The following is a 19,696-nucleotide window of genomic DNA, read 5'->3' on the forward strand; positions in this document are numbered from 1 at the left end:
TTTCCGAACAAGGGATCCTTCACGAGGCCTCTCCTATGTGTATGTAGGTGGGGAAGATTTGAAGGCTGATGGGGTTAAGGTTTGTTTATGTTGTTGTTTACACTGTGGAAGACAGCACTGTAATGGCCTGTGAGTGGGGAGTCTTCGTTGTGTGATCCAGTCTATGCCCTCCTGCAGACAGTTTAATTGTGCTCTGGTGCATCCGACTATCAGGCAGGAGGAACAACATCGGAGGGGGCTTACTAAGCTAGACGATCTTCTAAAAGCATGGAAAAATAATCATTAGATGGTGCCATGCTCATGTGTTTCATTTAATGGCTATTTGATCACATTATGATGGCTGTTTTCATATAAATCTTCATCTGGGGATCTGAATAAAAAAACACATTTGACAGAGTTCTCTGCAATGTCACAGTATGAAATCAAAGAAAAAACCCCAATCACCCATCTGTAAACCCAATTAAGGCAGGCGAAATTCCATGTGGACCAAATTAAATAGATGAAATTTAATTTAAGCCCCAAATCATTCTCAAATGTATTTAGTATTACAATTTAAAAGTGTTGCAGATTGTTGTTAAGCAAATGCTATGCTATGGCAGGTGGCTTCAACAGTCGAACCTTCCTGTCTCAGAAAGGTGCTTTATCTGGAGGATATATTTGGTATTGAACAGAAACTTTTTGAAAAAATCTGTCTGACATTTGGGATATTACACTCCAACATCCCTCCAAAATTATAATAACTGTGATGTCAGGTCATAAATCAGAATCCTCCCAAAGACACAATGTAAAAATCTACATAATACGAAACAAGGTCAGGATTTCAGCAGGGATTTAGTTGTCTTGCTGGTCTGATGTACGAGATATATTTTTATATTAAATTAATCTTTAATAAAGTAATCATACCACCAGAAGTATGCAGTGATATCCCACACAATACAGTATTTTAACGACAACAATATGTTCTACCATATGAAGAAAAACTAAGGAGGGCTTACAACATGGAAACAGCAAACGGAACTTCACAATTTTTACTGATATCTTTTTCCCATAATCTTTTCATTCAATGTGACTTCATCCTTTAATCTTAATCCAAATGTTTGACTGCCCTTAATTATGTTTTTCATAGGAGTTGTGTTTAAGGTGGGCCCTGTGGGCCCTGTGGGACCGACCTCTGCTGCCACACCAGTGTTCACCGCGACGTCAAGGTCGTTCCATCATAGTTTCGTGATTACCACGACTTCCAGGTCGTTCAAGCCCCTAGTCCAGTCCTGCGCTAAGGCACTGTTAAAGTTCGGTATTTACCACAACTTCCAAGTCGTATTAGTCCCAGTTTACTCCTGTGCAACGGCGCAGTTGAGTTTCTTAGTCAGTGACTATTCCCAGTTTTCCCCTGTCTCCAGTCAGCCTTTTGTGCATTCTCCTTTTGGACCTATCTGCTGAGTGTTAGAATCCTGAGTTGTTTTCGTTTCGGGAACACTAAAGGAAGTTATGGGTTGCTTCCGTCAAAACTGCAACACAATAGCTTCTGATATCAGAGACATTCTTTATCGGAAAGGCAGAGAAAAGCTGAAAGTGGACTGAACTTTTCCTGGGGTCATCCCACACACTTCTGGATAGGGAGAGGTTTTCCTGGATTATTTGTATTTACAGAGAAGTTCTTATAGTTACCAGTTATTTATTTAGTTAATACATTACTGATTATTAGGTTGAGATCATTCTCAAGACTTCATGTCAGAGAAAGCCATTGTGGAGGACACGGAGATAACAGGAACTGAAGAGGTCAGGAGGGTGGATTTCATCATCTGAGTGAGCACAGTCTTTTTCCATCTACCTCAGCATTAGCTGAGGAAACAAGATCATAACAGAAAAATAATACTCTGTAACAATTTACAGAGAAGGTCTTAGTTACCAGTTATTTATTTAGTTAATACATTACTGATTAGGTATTAGGTTGAGATATTTCTCAGGACTTCATGTCAGAGAAGTATGCAATGATATCCCACACAATACAGTATTTTAATCAACAATATGTTCTCCCATATGATTTAAAAACAAGAGGGCTAACAAGATCTGTTATGTAGGACAAGGTGTTAATATCCCTTTCTGCATACTCGAGACTCTGTGGCTTGGTCGAATGGTTGATGGCATCTTATGGGTTATCAAGTAGGCGCCCTCCTTCTTCGATGTTTCGCTGATTGGCCCACGACACCTCCAGAGAGTTCAGCAGTGAGATCCGGCATCCCGGGCACCGTGAGCTCGACGATATACACCTGCTTGAGCACGAGGTCTGCTCGTAGATTTGTTGATGTTATTTCTGCTGGAAAGCGGAGCTTCTGGCCTACGTCTGCCAGCATCTTCCAGTCCCATGCCCCACCTAGCTGTCCAGTTTCTGGTCTTGAGGTGGTGAGAGTGGCTTGGCCCCCGCCCTCCCGAACAAATGTTTTTGCCGGCCTACATGATGGTGGAGGAAAGGCATTGACGCTCATCCGTCGACTCTCCAGCACTGCCGCAAGACACTGTAGCACCTGGTTGTGCCGCCAGGTGTACTCCTCTTGATAACGTACCTTCTGGACCACCAGCTTGCGTCTCTGGAACGGAGTAGCCTTGTTCCAGGCTGGTTTACTGGCTCCAGTTCCAAGACCACGCCTCCCTTGCTGCACTCAGCCCTTGATGTCCCTGTGCTTGAGTGCTGCCTTTGCCTGCCTGGTTGCTTCCAGTGGGGATCACTTCCTCCCAGTAGCCAGGATGGGAGCAGCTTGGGCTATAAATGGATAATTCGAATCCAATAGCATCATCTCCAGTCTAACTTTGGCACACTTATACTCCTCTGCTAGACTGGAAATGGGCAGTTCTAGTACTTCTTTGCCATAGAGCCCTATACTGCTGAGGCACCTGGGAAGCCCAAGCCACTTCCTTGCATATGAGCTGACCAGCCTCTCCAGCTTTTCCACCTGCGAGATCGGGACTTCATATAGGGTTAATGGCCATATGAGGCGTGGAAGGAGCCTGAACTGCATGCACCAGAGCTTCAACTTGCCAGGTAGTGCGGTTCTGTCGATGTTCTACAGGCCGCTGGCTACATCCTTCCTGAGCTGATCTACTTGCTCTTTGTCCTTAAGGGAAGCTTCATACCATCGACCAAGGCTCTTCACAGTCTTCTCGGAGACAGTTGGAATAGGCTCATCGCCAATGAGAAAGCGTTGGTCTGACAGCTTCCCCTTGACGATGGAGATGCTTCTGGACTTGCTCAGCTTGATCTTCATCTGAGCCACCTCGATGTTATCTTGCAGCTTTCTCAGCAGCCGCACAGTGCAAGCCTTGGTCGTGGTGAGGGTGGTAAGGTCGTCCATGTATCCTCTCACAGGCGGCAGCCTCCGGCCAGGTCTTACAAGCTGTCCTCCAACCACCCACCGAGATGCTCGAATTATCATCTCCATGGCCATTGTGAAGGCTAGCGGGGAGATGGTGCAGCCGGCCATAATTCCCACTTCTAGATGCTGCCATGCTGTGTTGTACTCTGCTGTTGACAAGCACACATGCACGCCCTGGAAGTAGGCCTTGACAAGGCTTGTTAGGGCTACAGGGACCCTGAAGAAGTCGGTCCAAAAAAGGTTGTGAGGGACTGAGCCAAAGGCGTTGGCGAGATCCAGGAACACCACGTGAAGATCTGTTCCCTCCGTCTTGGCGACTTTGATCTGATGCCAGATGGTACTCGCATGTTCCAGACAACCGGAGAAGCCAGAGATGCCTGCTTTCTGGATTGACGTGTCAATCAGATGGTTTCTTTGCAGGTATCCTGCCAGCCTGTGAGCGACCACACTTAAGAATATCTTCCCCTCAAGGTCAAAGTCAAAGTCGAGGGTGGTGAAGACAGCGGAGCGTATCATCGGCTGCCATCTCCCTTCTGTGCAAGGCATCTAGCACACAAGATGCCTTAGAAAAGCATGGAACATCATAAAGGACAACAGCCACCCAGGCTATGGACTTCTCACACTGCTGCCGTCTGGTAGACGTTACCGGAGCATCAGGGCACGGACTACTAGACTTGCAAACAGCTTTTCCCCCCAGGCCGTAAGGCTTTTGAACCAGCAACACTGACATACTGATCATGTGAACATTCTATGGTCATCCCCTGGACATCTTTTTTTGGACAGTCATCAATATGGACAGTCATCACCATGTACATTCTGCTCCCCCACTCTTACAACTCACTTACCTTACTTACTACATATATATTTATATTATTTTATTTAATATTCCCCACTCCTACACCCTGTAAACTGCTAATAGCCTTTTATTTAAATTTAAATTGTTGTTACTCTGTTATATCTTATATATTAATTTTTTTTTATCTTTTATGCCCTTCTACTGCGTAGATGTTGCCTACCAGGAACTGCTCTGATGACGCTAAGGTATTTGGTGCATGTGACAAATAAAACACTTTGACTTTGACTTTTGTAGAGCCTGTATGGAACTCCGTTAGGACCTGGGGCGAAGCAGCCCTTGCTCTACACACAGTTTTCTCCAGCTCTATCTAGCTGGTGCTCTGGCGGATTGATTGGTGGCATGTCAGATGGGAGAATTACCTCTTTGTGGCGTTTGGCCTCTGTGCAGGACTTTTCCAGATGTTTTTCCAGGTCTGCCTTTGACACTGAGAGGCTTCCACTCTTCACAAATTTGAAAGGGTCTTCGTAGAAGCGTGATGTTGTCTGTTCCTTCCTCCTACGCTTCTTTCACCAGATTTTCCGCTCTCCTCAGTGTCACAAGCCTATGTGGCTTTCCTCCATTGCTTCTTCAGCTGCCTCCTCTCTCTGACTAGACAATCTATTACAATCTGCCTCCTAGACTTAGTTTGGATTGTCGGTTCAGATCTCTTTCTTTTGACTGCTCCAAACCGTTGCGATCCATAGTTGTAGATTAGATCTCCCATTTTCTCCAGCTTCTTCCTGGTGGTGCCTCTGAGCCACTCTAAGATTTTGCAGAGGTCAGTGTTGACCTCCATCCACAGTGCCTTTTCACAGGATTTTGGCCACTAGATCAGTGGCCTTCGTCCCTGGATCCTCTTTTCCACTGCAGGTCTTGATGGGCTGGGTTCAGGTTGGTTTCCTGTGCCAGGTTCTTCCTCTTCTGGGACAGGGATGTTGATGTCCTGCAGACTGTAGTTTTTGTACTGCTGCTGAACTTCAGTTGACTGACTCGAACCTGCTTCTCAGAAAGTAGCTGTCGATGCGAGAGCCCTGTTGACCCTTCTTTATGCACCCTTTCTTGCCCTGATGTATTTTTAGGCCTCTGGTGGAAGTAACCTTTGCCCAGCACATATGTGTCACAGGTTCAGTTTTAGTTCTTATCTTTATCCGGTACACTGTATTATTCAGTTAGCTTATCAATATCCTTTGGCTGTGAAGCACCCCTTCCCAACATACAGACATGGATGCAGAAGTAGAGAAACAATAATCTTTATTTAATACATTAGCTAAAAAATATGTAGAAAAGGTGAAACGAGTAAAAGAGTCCAATTCATTCATAAGCAGTCCACTCTCCTCCTACGTATGGCTGGCAGGCGTGCCGGTCCCTCACTGTCGCAGCTGGGCTTCACTAGGAAGTACACATACACACGCACACACACACACCGTCAGGTAGGCAGCCACTTGTAGATTGCCTATAGGCCTACCGTGAATGTGGAGGCTCACTAACCAACATACATAGTCATTAGCAGGCTACTGCCCTTCTACGCTAGCGGCGCTATACACTGCTCACCACTCGTAGAATATCCACAGTCTTGCTTAATCTAAACTAACAGGGCAAGGAAGGGCCACTTAGCTCGTTGAGGGAGGAAAGCTCCACACTTCTCTCCTCCCTGGCAGCTGCGCAGAAGGAGGTGTATGTCCACACTGGTTACGGCTCCACTGTAGTCGCGGCTGGTTTATATTGTCCTGAGTCAGCCTTCCGTCAGCTGATTAACGAGGGATCCCCACGAGACGTCACGTCTCCACTCTCGCTTTCCCCAAAGACGGTGTTCCTCGGCCCTCTGCTTCCAAATTCTCCTCTGCAACTCGCGGCACTCCGCCGAGATCCTGTAACAAATAACAGCAAAGCCAGGGCGGGGGAACTTCCGACACTCTCTCCTCTCTCCCCATTTATGAGGCTCCTACTCGCTATGGCTAAATAAACCAGCTGCCTTGAATTGACTGATTACAGGATAATTAATGCAGGATTGGTAGACAAATTGCTGGTGTAGTGCAGCACCCCATTGCTTCCCTCACCTATGCTTCCCTCACATACAGTTCCTACCGCAACCTGCTCTTTACACCCACGTACCCCCGTGACATATGCAGCTCTGGAGCATGTGTCCTGCTGTAGCTGTTGCAGTCTCGGGTATGCTGATCATCCAACTCGTAGTCTGTTCTGTTCTTATGTCAATTACTGGGTTATCCGCCGATAAGTCATCTTCTGCCCCTGCTCTCGCTGACTCAGGGGGTATTTTCTTCTTAGAATTTTTCATGGCCATTGGTGGGTGGGACCCATGGAACATGGAAACAGAATAAGGGGCTTCACAATTTTTACTGATATATTTTTCCAATAATCTTTTGATTCAATGTGACTTCATCCTTTAATCTAAATCCAAATGTTTGACTGCCCTTAATGTTTTTCATAGGAGGACTGAAGTTGTGTTAAAGGTGGGCCCTGCATCATTCACGGAAAAACCTTTTTGTAACAGTTAGCTAGTTTTTCCTCACCTGCCCTGAGATAAGACCCAACGGACTCTAATTAGGAAAAGATGTTGTCCTCCAGTGACCACCCCATGTGAGAGGAGGGACTGAAGGGACCATTCAAGGAAGTTATGGGCCACTTCCTTCAAAATTGCTGAAAATATCTGCAACACAATAGCTTCTGATATCAGTGAGATTCTTTATCGGAATAGCAGAGAAAAGCTGAGAGTGGACTGAACTTTTCCTGGGGTTGTCCCACACACTTCTGGATAGGGAGAGGTTTTCCTGGATTATTTGTATTTACAGAGAAGTTCTTATAGTTAACAGTTATTTATTTAGTTAATACATTACTGATTAGTTATTAGGTTGAGATCATTCTCAAGACTTCATGTCAGAGAAAGCCATTGTGGAGGACACGGAGATAACAGGAACTGAAGAGGTCAGGAGGGTGGATTTCATCATCTGAGTGAGCACAGTCTTTTTCCATCTACCTCAGCATTATTGTAAGTATGCAGTAGCTGAGGAAACAAGATCATAACAGAAAAATAATACTCTGTAACAATAAAATAGTGAATATAAACATATTTAGATAATTGTTCTACGTGTCACCAACTGCATTGTCCATTCTGTCACACAGGGTAGTACTCATATACTGTAGTTATGTAGATCTGAAATGTATTCTTGAAACAGTACTTTCAAACACATCAAAGATCATGACAATAACAGGAGTTAATATTCCATGCATCAGATTTAATAGAACTTAATGGACCTGGAGCTTTCCATGTCAGATAGATATAGATACATTCTTTGTCTGTCCTAACTGAAAAGTTGGTTCACAATAATATTTACAATATATCTTAATATTTGCGATATATTAAGCTAACTGTATGGAGTGTTTGAAAGTAATCTTCAGCTGCATGGAATAACCCCTTTTTGACAACTGACATAAGTATTATATGAACATTGATAATGTCAGGTAAACCCAATACAAACCCAATCAGAAATAAACATAGCTACATAATTTCAACGCAGCAAATAATTCACAAAACAACCTTGTGTAAACAAACAGAATTCATGCTATACATGGAGGATGTATAAAGTGGATATCCTAGTCTTGTTTAGAGTTATGTATAGAGTCTACTTAGTGTACTGATTTTCACAACCTTTGTGTCTTGGTATGTGTCTGTATTCTAGTGTTACAACACTGGGTGGAGACAAACTCTTATCATCATCTGTTCAGTGTTTGCATGGAGCATCTTTCATTCATGTCAAGTCCATTTCCTCCAACACGTATTTCATTTTTTTTTTTTAAACTGTGGCCATTTTACATTTTACAGTCAAGAAAACATATTGCTGTTTGATCACTCAACAGATATTCATTACTGTACAAATGAGTGAAGGAGTAGGATTTTGGCTAGTAGTGTTTGTCTGAATTGGCCTGTGTCCTCTCTGAACAGTCTCTATGCTGGGAAATGTTTGGAACGTGAGCCACTGAGTCACAGGCGCCCGTGGTGAACTGGCTTAGCGGGCACACAAAAAAGACACACACACACACACATACACACACACACACACACACACACACACACACACACACACACAAATGAGAGGGTTGAGATGAGCTTGCGTCTGCTCTCCTTGTCCTCTCTGTCATATGCTACACTTTGTCCATGTACCGGTCAATTTTGTTTGTGTCACAGCGGCTGAGTCACAGGCCGTTTCTGAACAAAGGGCAGATAAAAAGATAAAGCCTTATCTGAATCACACAGGCACTGGGCTATAGCAGTGGATGAGAGGGACCGGCAGTCATATGCTGTGGGCCGGGCCATCGTACATTCCCTTGCTTTGTGGAAAGTGCTCTCATTAGCTGTATCTATTAAAAATAGTATTGAACTACCACTGAAACTACAGCAATAACTAAATGACACTGAAAATGAGCATATACAGCAAACCCTTCCATAACTACTATTATAAGAAATTACCAAATATTGAAATGAAATGAAAGTTTTAAAAGACAAATGTATGTTCTTTATGAGGAAGTCTTCTTTATTTCGAATAATTAAACCTTGGTTATCCTGTTATCACACATTTTGTATCCGCTGGTGTGTATGGGACATGCAATCATACTTGCCTTTCTTTTTGTTTGTCTGTTTTTGGTTGTGGAGGCAGATGCTTCCCTTACACGCATGGGTTAGCTGATTACAGGTTTCCTGGTTGATCACAAGGTCCATGGGACAATTTTATTTTCCATTTCCCCCCCGGTAAATTAGGCGGGGAAACAGATTTATAGTGATTCAGAGATTTTTCTTTGCTCTGATTCCAGAATGACCACTTAAAAACATATCTGATACACATTTCAAACACACTGCAGACCTGTCAAAACCAGCAGTCAAGACTTTTGATACTATACATCCACCATGCTCCTTGAGAAACTATTCGAAGTTAATGGAATCTTGATTAGATGGTATCACTCCTTCCTGACTATGAGGCCACAGTTGGTCAAAGTATACTCAGTATTGCTGTATTACACTGAAGTGGAAGCTATCTCACAGACATAAAAGCATTTCTGACAGCTTTATGCCTATTAAGTAACTGCTAACCTAACTGGTGCATTTTCAGTGGCTATTTATCTTGTACATAAATAGCAAGCAAACTTGGTAAATGAAAAGATTGTGGGTCATAGCTTGTTTGACTCTACAAACTGAGTGAATGAGTGAAATGCAATGTACTAAATATACTAGTAATATACTATATTCAAGTTTATAATGTGTATACTTCAAAGGGCAAAGTTAAATATGCCAACTTTAATACTCAGATCCCACCACCACCCTGTTGCTATGTTGAAATAAGACCATACAACCGACAACTTACATTTAATTGTAAAATTCCATAATTACAGAGGGGATGAGGAATTCATTCTGTGGGTGAAATTACCGTCATGCTTGTACTTTGTTACGTGCTCTGTGATGACTAACTATATCCATAGGGAGTAACTAGGAAGTTTAAGTCAGAGAGCTTGCTATGCATCATTATTCTGAACCGCTTGCTTTCATGCCAGAATTCTGTAAACATCAACATCAATAAAGGACATTTTTTTCTTGACTTATTCTGTAAGTGATAATGGATGGCACGGATCGGTTAACAGACATTAATACACATTTGAAGTGGTAATGCCACCAGGTGGTAATGTGAAGTCCATTATCCCGCTTATACCACTATGGCATTATGATAATTTGCAATTTTTTTCGATGTTTTGATCGCTAAAACTGACTTGTCTGTGGAACTACTTCTTTCTGCCACACATCGAGTCTTTTCTTAACTTACAGGACAAACTGCCGTTTCAATTTCTAAATGCATGGTTGCTATGGCCAGAGTCCTTACCTCCCGTTGCCAAGGTAGCATATCCCAGCATTCTGTTGAGGCTTATCTTTGTAAAATCACTGTGGTTCTTAGACCAAATGTTGTGTAACGGTACGTAACAGACATACCTATGTAACATGTTGCTACTCTCTGCTTCCATCTGTCCACAAATGTACAACTCCGCCACAATGCAACGGTTCACTCAAACTTCACAACTAACTGCAAGTGCAATACAGTAAAAAAAAAACTGCAACTACTTCGTAGGTGTGAAAATGCCAAAATTGAATTGGCGTTCGAAAGAATGCAACACAATAGGCAATTCAACCAAGCCATGATATAATGAAATCTACAACATAGAATAGAATAGAATAGAAAAGCCTTTATTGTCATTGTATTCGCATACAACGAAAATTGGAGTGCTGCTGCATATAATGAAATCTACAACATGGTGCCAGTCAAAGACTGAAAGAAAACCCATGAACAACTCTGTGAGCACAGACATAATCCAGTATAATACATGGCTGGTGTGCTCAGATGTTCACATTTTAGACATTTTTGTGGTTTTGTCTTTGAAATCGTTTTTTTTTTCCTCTCCTCTGTTTGTCAGTATGACAGTGTGGTTTGATACTAAACGTACTGACTCATGCATTGACGTGAAGGAATTTACTAAATAACTGAAATATTTCATATAGAGAGCCATACTTCACAAAGTTGTGCAAATGCCCCAAAAAAAAACGTTATGGTACACAGATGACTGTGGAACGTCTGATGTAATATAGACATGACAGAGAGTTCCTCAAATGTATAACTGTAACACAGTTGTGAAATTCACACAGTTGTCAAGGGTACTGTGTGTTTTACTTCTAAATATCTTGTTAATATTGACAAACTGTATTCATGTTAGAAAATCCATGTGTTTATGTACATAGGATTGTACATTTCACCTTACAGGTTGTATCTTCAATGCTGTAAAAGCATGCTGAATGCTAGAATAGATTACTTCATGCCTCATCTATTCAACAATATTGTTGCTTCAGTTTCATACAAGAACTGCCTTTGCAGGTTCAAGTAACTCTCTGCCTGTGCCTGGACTATTGTAGAGATACTGTAGGCCTTACTAAAACAGGGGCCTACAAGGCCATAACTCTGGCAATGTTGCATACCACAGTTCAGCCTCCAACCACCCAACCCTCCCCCACTCTAAACTCTTTAATTAAAGGCGGCTGCTAGTATAACTAATGCAAACCATACTTCATTTGGAAATAAAGCTGGACAGAGATTTAATAGGTGAGTGGGATTTTCCCTCAAAAAGTTGACACTGAATGCATTTGGAATCAGATCCAATGAAAGATTATATACCCACATTAAATTAGGGTGATATCTAGAAATAATCCGAGGTAAGAAAATGCAGAAATGAATAGCGTCTGCCTTTTAGTGTTATGTACCCTTTAAAATGTAAGTTTACAATTCTTCTTGGAGTTTTTTTTGAAGACTACCATGTGTTAAATGTCATCTTTATCTGGTCTGGGGCTTAGCTATATTTATGGCCTGCCTGGCACAGCCCACACAACAGCGCAATGGGGAACAGCGAGAGAACTCATGGAGCACTGCTTGTGTAAAATACTAAAAAGCCCGCTGTCAGCATGGCAACAGACACACACACACACATCCAGCCTGTTTCCAGTCACCCCTCCCCAGATGGGTGAGGCCCTCCTCAACCAGTACTTTCCACACGGTTAGTTTTCAGAGAGAGAGAGAGAGGGAAAGAGAGAAACAGGGAGGGGAGCTAGCGAGAGTGAGAGAACGGGTGGGAGAGAGCAAAATTGGGAGGTAACTTTTGTTGAGAGTTCACTCTGTTCCTCAGTCACGTAGAAAGTTGTTGTCACAGATGTACAGACGAATAGAAATCAGGCGGACTGGAAGTGACTAAAGTCTGACTAATGCACAGGGCTTACTATTAAAAGCCAGGCAAACACCACGCTCTCAATTCAGACGGGACGACTGGATCACAGACCCTTTTCTTCCATTCAACACATCTGCTCCAGCCTGATGGTAGGAATTCCTTCACCTTTTTATAGATGTGTGACAGTACATAATTTACCACTGTATTTTTTTTGTCATTCTCACAAGTGGCAGTTTGTGGTCTTTAGTAAGCATCGTTGTGAGTTTTGTTAGGGTTTCCAGAAGTGACAGAAAGAAATCACAGCAGCTAATGTACGACTGGAAATGTTTTTGAGATTACGCTTTTCAAAATTTCATCCAGGTCCTGACTCTGGTTTGGCGTGTCTCCTAAAATGTACTGAAATAGAAATGGTTTCTTTATTTTCATTCTGGAAGTTCTCTTATTCAGAGAGAAGAACATGGGCGGCTCTGTACATGCATGAGTCATGACGTCTAACTAATGATCTCAGTATGATCTCAGTTACCAGAACCATCTAGGTATTTAGACAACCTTTTTTGGGGCGAAAAAATCTAGTTGGCAGACATTTTGGAAATTGTCCATGTTGGACAACAATCACAAACTACAGTGCTACATAGTTAATCCCTATGACAGAGAGCAATTTGTTTCAATGTTTTTCAATTTGCATATTGAATAATGCATTATCTAGCTCTTCTGTGCCCACCAAATACATCAAATACATTTAGACAAAACTTTGAGATATAATACCATTGTTTCCTTTGCCACCAAATTTTTTTTAACAATACTGTATGTGTTGGATATACCATATGTGCTCCTTGAATGATTTGTGACTTCTTTGGATCTCTGTAAAGGGTTTGCTGTAAATGATCAAGTACATTACTGGATATGAGGCATTCATAGAGTATAGCATTGGGATAACTTCCGTATTGCTTTGTGGACAGAGGTGTTCAAATGCTTTAGAGTAAGGATCATTGGAATACATATTTAGATGTTTAATGATACATCATTCTTGAGGGTTCCCCATACAGTCAAGCAAAGAATATTTATTCACCCAGTTATCAGAGTTGTCACCTTACCCTTGGCTGTTAATGGAAAATAAAAAACTGTTGATATCAATAAATGATTAAGATAAATGAAAATAACATTTCACCCTGTTCTCTTTTTAAGGTCACAATGGATCTGCAAATCTACTTTGTGCTAATTTCTGCAATTAGTGCTGTGACTGGAGCATGCCCATCGGAGTGTCAATGCCAGGGGAGTACAGTCCTCTGTCATGGTCGGACAATCGCACAGTTTCCATCAACCGTCCCTTCTGACACAAATACCATGTACCTCTCAAACACAAACATCTCCTTACTGAAACCTGCAGATTTTGAGGACTTTGCAGAGTCCCTCAAAACCTTTGCTGTGAAGAACACAGATATCCATGAAATCCTGAACAATACTTTTGACCAGACCATTAATCTGATGAACCTGGCATTTCAGGGTACACAGCTAGTGTCCCTTCCTGAAGACCTTTTCCATTCCTTACATTTGATGCAAACGTTGACTTTAAATGACAACAACATACAGTTGTTACCTCCCTCTCTGCTCACACCGCTTAAAGGACTACAGAATCTAGATCTGAGCAAAAACCAGTTGACTTCAGTGCCAGACAATGCCTTCAGTGGACTTCGTCTGCTCAGTACTCTGCGGCTGAACAAAAACTACCTTAAGGAGCTCCCAGCAGGCACGTTTGATGACCTTGAGAACCTTAAAGCCTTGGCACTGCAGGACAACCACGTCACTCAACTACCAGCGAACTTGTTCTCTAATCTTCAGAAACTTCAAACCCTGTCTCTTTCCAGTAACAAGATTTCTGAGCTACCTGAGGGTATCTTTACAAGCCTACCAAACCTTACCAAAATTACTCTACATGACAACGAATTGCAAAAGTTGTCTCGTGGCACTTTTGGACCTATGCTCATTGAAGACCTGTGGCTCTATGATAACAGATTAAGCACCTTGGAAGACGATGTGTTTAGCAATCTGACTAACGTGAAACTTCTGGTGCTCAGCCGAAACCAAATTGAGTCCATCTCTGTTGGTGCTTTCAGTGGCCTAACCGAGTTGAGGGAAGTGTCTCTTCACACCAACCGCATCACTAATATCAAGAAGGGCACATTCAGTGGACTTCCTAAGCTAGCCAACATTTCTTTGGAGCACAACAACATTGAGTCGATCTCTGGGGATGTTCTCCATGGCGTGTCTAAATTGCACCAACTGGATTTGCGAAATAACTCTCTCCAAAATCTAGATCCAGACTTTTTGGAGTCTCTCCAGGTTGTGGATGAAGTGCTTCTGACTTTGAACCCCTGGAAATGTGACGAGGACATTATTCCTCTCAGGGACTGGTTGCAACGGTTTCCCCAGAAAGTGCCTAGCTTAGATGTTGTAGTGTGCCTGAGTCCACCACCACTCTTGGACTATGTCATTCGAGACTTATCAGATGAGCGTCTTATCCAGCCAACGACCCAAGGCCCTACTGAGACAGACTCTGTGACCCCGACAGAAAAGAGGAGAAGACCACACACACACCCACCACGGAAAAGCACACCCCTTCCCGCCACCAATTCCACAACAAAGCCAGACCAGGAAGGGGACACTAACAGTGGACAAGGCGGTAGTTCGAGCCAGTTACAGGACACCGATTGGATCATCATCGCAGTGGTCTGCACGACTGTCCTCGTAGGTGCCATTTTGGGTGTGGCCTGCTGGAAGAAGAACAAGAAAGATAGTAGAGACTTGCACCAGCGGCCAAAAAACTCAGTCATCTAGCCCGTTTTACAAAAGCCTTAAATCAGAAATGCTTGACACTGCTCCAGGAGATCTTTCCTTTTTGTTTGTTACCTATTAAACAGAAGGCCTGCTGCTTAGTCTCCCGACTGTATGTTTTCTCAGGGCTGAAATCTAAAGTCAGTTCTTACACCTGCTAGGATGAAGACTCTCTTGCACAAAGACTTTGCTTAGGTTTTCTTTTAGTCAGAATCTCCTAAGCGCTGCTTTAAGCTCTAACATTGATTTGTTGTTGTCTTTGTAATATGATTTCAATGATTTGAAATGCTCTGTACATATTTTGATTGAGAATGTGTGGGTTTTACTGCCTCAAATTGAGTAATTACACTTTTAATACCAGCAGTTTAAATTTGATTTTAATAAATGCATCTATATTAATTTGCAAACTGCTGTGGAAATGAATACATGCTTTACTGTAATGAAGTAACACCTGGCTTCAAGGTGTCAAAATTGTCTTACTGTCTTGCTGTAATATACTATATGTATATTATAGCGTTTCTAACATATCATGTTCACTACTTCAGTACTTTGCATGACCAATAAATCTTTACACTCTGGAATATGTGGGCTGTAGCTTGCAACTCTAAATTAAGATCACAGTCTCTGGCAGCAAATGTCAAGCATGCCATATCAAATTCTGTCATGTCAAAGTCCACACCATAGGAAATGAGTTATTCCAGCACAAACTATGGCAGTGCCACTGTGAAAGAGGCGCAATGGATGAAACAGTTACCTTTATTGTCATTGCTGTGGCTTTATACATTTACAGTCATTCTACAGTTGCTTTTATTTTTAGTAAGGTATATATTTATCAGTATGTGTGCTACCTACTCCCTACAAAATCACTCATGGCCTACTGTTGATGCAACAGGCTTTATCAGTTGAGTCGAGTTTTTCCCTGGAAATGTTGTGCCAGTAGACTATTGTGATTTTAGATACTTTAGCTCTCTAACCTTGTTGAGCTACAGTATATTACATATGGAGACAACTATAGGACAACACAATCTGCGGATGGGAATGTTTAGTGTGTAAACCATTTCAATGTGGATGGGAATGTTTAGTGTGTAAACCAATTCAATGCCTCTTAGTGCTAAAAATGTAAACATTTTAAGATTTACATATCATATTTTATCCGTTAAAAATGTTATGAAACAAATAAAAACTCACTATTTCACATCAGTTTTACTACCAAGTGACACATACAGGATCCAGTCTTGCTTCATTTCAACCAATAATTTGCCAAATGATTAGCAAATTACTCAACCATATCAATCGTATAAAATGTTGCTGTACTATGTAAGGTGTGATGAAAGGCATAATGCAGATCTCATGTAGCTGTATAAAGTGAGAGTACTGAAGTAGTCGAAGCACGATGACACAGTTAAAAATAGAGTTGTAGTTCCTTGCAAAAAAAAGGCCACAATCTGATTAAAATGTTACAACATGATGACTTGCCAATACCTTTTTTGGAAGGATGTCATGTAATCTGGGGTGTTAGGGTGAGTAATTTAACTTGTCAGCCTGCGATAGCCTCTAGAAATATTCACCCTGATTCATATAACATGGGATTTCTGTTGGAGCTGGATGAGTTTGTGCCATTAAGGTGTCGGCTAGCTGTACTTCTTTAGTGGGAGTTTTTGGCATCATCCACTGGCAACACATGATTGATGGCTGACACCTGTCTATAAACTTAGATACACACGGTAATACACACTTATTAACTCAACAGAACACGTCATAAACGTGTGTCCAAATTTCTAAGAAATTGCAGTGAAATTGATCTGTTCATTCTAGCAAGAGATCTTGTGGCTTCATCTCAATGTGGTGCTTTTAAGTCCATTTCCCATAAGTCAACATTTTTTCAGTGTATTTCAAGGACAGCTTCCACAGCACACATAGAAGTATTATACCAGCTCGTACTCGGAATTGCATGTTTAGGCCTGGTCTCTCTCTGCTGTACATTAAACACACTAGTGTGAAATTATGAACTTAAACTATTCAATAATATGATTGATAAAATTGAACTAAATTAAAATATTTAATTGATTCATATCTTTATGATTTCAAGGGTGTTATTCATATGCATTTGCAATATTTGCACAAATATGTGTTATTATGCCTTCACAGAGAAAGCAAGTAAATAATGCCATGTCTTATCTGTTCAAACAGAAAGCCAGCTGGCCTCGCCCTTACTGGCCAACTAAAAGTACTGAGACTAAGCCTATGGCAAGTCTAAGATAAGGCAGGTCAGCTACGTGGTTGTGGTTTTCCGCAGAGTGCTGATGTTCATAGCTTCCTGCAAGACACATCAAAGGGGTACGTCTTGTTCTGTTTCTGTTGACCTTGTATAACTGTTTTCACAATAATCAGTTTGGATATTCATGACTGACATTTCTCCAGAACAATACTGATATTGAGCAATCTGGCCTGTTTTTCTACTACTGTTAGACTTGACTAGACATTCTACTACTCATGTAAATACAGTTAATCCATTCATTTGTGGTCCAATGTTTGGACAGTACGGAAGTCATACTATTAACTAACAACAACTCAAAAACACAATAAAGAAGGATAAAATACCTCAAGTAGCCTGTATATTTTGCTTTGTTGTGTGTGCTTAGCATAAATGTAATCTCTCTTGCCTCTTCTTTTGGTTGTTAAAAAAGCTATCATCATAATTGACTTGCGGATGCCAATGAACACCCACAAAATGTTAAGCTAAGTATCCGTAAAAAAAAGAAACATGAATTATTATAATGAAACCTCTTATTCTCTCTTATTTTAGGACAAATGTTCCGATTACACATTTGCATATGGCTTTTGGCGCCTTTGCTAATGGGCTGTGCTGGTCAACCTTGTGCCCCGGATGAAGACATCTGTACAAACATGGATGTCTATGATGAAACAGCAACGTCTGTTCCTGTCACATTGAAAGCTGGAACCAAAGAGGTCTTTTTTGTGGGCAGTCAATTCAGCTCAATTCCAAAAGGAGCGTTTGCCACCAATCCTCAGCTTGAGAAGATCGAGTTCCTTGGTACCATAACAGATTCCATTGAGACTGGAGCATTTGAGGGATTAAATAACATTAAGATCATTGAGATATCTAGTACACCGCTGGAGTCAGTTAACGTTGGAGTCTTTCAGGATTTGAGCAGCCTTGAAACTCTGGTCCTGAAAAACAACAAAATCCAGAATTTACAGAAGGGCTTATTTGATGGTCTTGAGAAACTCAGAGAACTACAGCTGCACATTAATGAGATTGTCACCATTGAGGAAGGAACATTTGATCAGCTAGAAAATCTTCAGACTCTTCATCTGGCAAAGAATAATCTTAGCTCCATTTCATCATCTCTCCTTTCAAAATTGAAGAAGCTCGAAAAAATCAGATTGTATGAAAATGAATTAACATCCCTACCTGATGGATTATTTGACAATCTACAAGGTCTTACAGAGATTGCTTTACAGAACAACAAAATATCATACATACAGCCACAATTAATTCAGAATAAAGACAAATTAGAAAAGTTATTTCTAAGCAACAACCTCTTAACGGAGCTGCCACCGCAGATGTTTGTCAACTTTCCATTACTTAAATCATTAACACTGCAGAGTAATCTATTAACACATCTCCCCCCAAACGTATTTGGAGAAAAGCCTAAACTTACAGAATTAAGCTTGAAGACCAACAAACTCACCTCACTTCCTCCAGGAGGCTTGAAAGGCCTTTCAAAGCTGCGTAAATTGGATCTGTCTGAGAATCAGTTTGAAACTGTGGGAGGGGAGTTTTTTGATGGTCTGGAGAAGGTCACAGACCTTAATCTTCAGAAAAATGTTATTAAATCCCTTACATCAGACAATTTTGAGAAACTTAAATCTCTAACAACCCTAAGGCTTTCTAAAAATGAACTGAAATGGCTTCCAGATGATGTTTTCAGTTCTCTACCAAAATTGAGTAAATTATACCTGGATGGCAATCCTTGGTATTGTGACTGTAACCTAATACCCTTATACAACTGGATGAAATCACATGAAAAGATCTTAAAATCTCAACCACTATGTGCCTCACCTGAGTCTTTGAAAAGCAGAGAGATCATCAGTCTAGAAGAGAGTGACTTCATATGCCCCACTACACTGCCAACCACAACAACCTTACAAACCACTACCACACCTGTGCCCACAACAACCTTACAAACCACTACCACACCTGTGCCCACAACAACCTTACAAACCACTACCACACCTGTGCCCACAACAACCTTACAAACCACTACCACACCTGTGCCAACAACAACCTTACAAACCACTACCACACCTGTGCCAACAACAACCTTACAAACCACTTCCACACCTGTGCCAACCACTACCACACCTGTGCCTACAACAACCTTACAAACCACTACCACACCTGTGCCTACAACAACCACACCAGTGCCAACAACAGCCTTACAAACCACTACTACACCTGTGCCTACAACAACACAGACTACAACACTGCCGACCACAACAGCTACAACTACATTATCAGTAACTATGACCACTCGGTCACCAACCACCCCAACCCATTTCACCTGGTTCAGCACCCATTGTCCTGAGCAGGTACTCTCCCCTTCTCACAGCCCTCCATCGGGTGGTAGCCCCACTGGAGATTTTAAGGAGCAGTTGATTCTTTACTCTGCCATTCTGGCAGTGGGGTTGTTCTTTACTTTAGTACTTGCCAAGCTCACCTACTCCCTGTATTGTTCCTTTCAGCAAGGGCAGCAACTGTACAACAGGGTCAAACTAACCCGCTTCGCTTATAGAAAAGAAGTCATCCTAAGGCCAGTTCAAGAAGTTGAGACCGTTGCTCTGTGAGGCACATCTATTCCAGTCC

General features: G+C 41.7%; 2 protein-coding genes across 2 annotated transcripts; both read left to right on the plus strand.

Moving 5' to 3' along the window:
- Positions 1-6,528: 6,528 nt before the first annotated feature.
- Positions 6,529-19,418, plus strand: LOC116222079 (carboxypeptidase N subunit 2-like). The gene is made up of 4 exons (XM_042708952.1): positions 6,529-7,213; positions 16,996-17,142; positions 17,612-19,142; positions 19,256-19,418. Exons 2-4 carry the CDS (start codon positions 17,109-17,111, stop codon positions 19,416-19,418), a joined length of 1,728 nt encoding a protein of 575 aa, XP_042564886.1. The 5' UTR covers positions 6,529-7,213; positions 16,996-17,108.
- On the plus strand, positions 11,490-16,273 carry lrrc15 (leucine rich repeat containing 15). Its single transcript, XM_012834147.3, has 2 exons — positions 11,490-12,122; positions 13,159-16,273. The coding sequence occupies exons 1-2, from the start codon at positions 12,120-12,122 to the stop codon at positions 14,806-14,808; spliced, it is 1,653 nt and encodes a 550-aa protein (XP_012689601.2). The 5' UTR covers positions 11,490-12,119; the 3' UTR covers positions 14,809-16,273.
- Positions 19,419-19,696: the final 278 nt, after the last annotated feature.

Source organism: Clupea harengus, chromosome 10 (genome assembly GCF_900700415.2).
Source record: "Clupea harengus chromosome 10, Ch_v2.0.2, whole genome shotgun sequence".
Lineage (NCBI taxonomy): Eukaryota > Metazoa > Chordata > Actinopteri > Clupeiformes > Clupeidae > Clupea > Clupea harengus.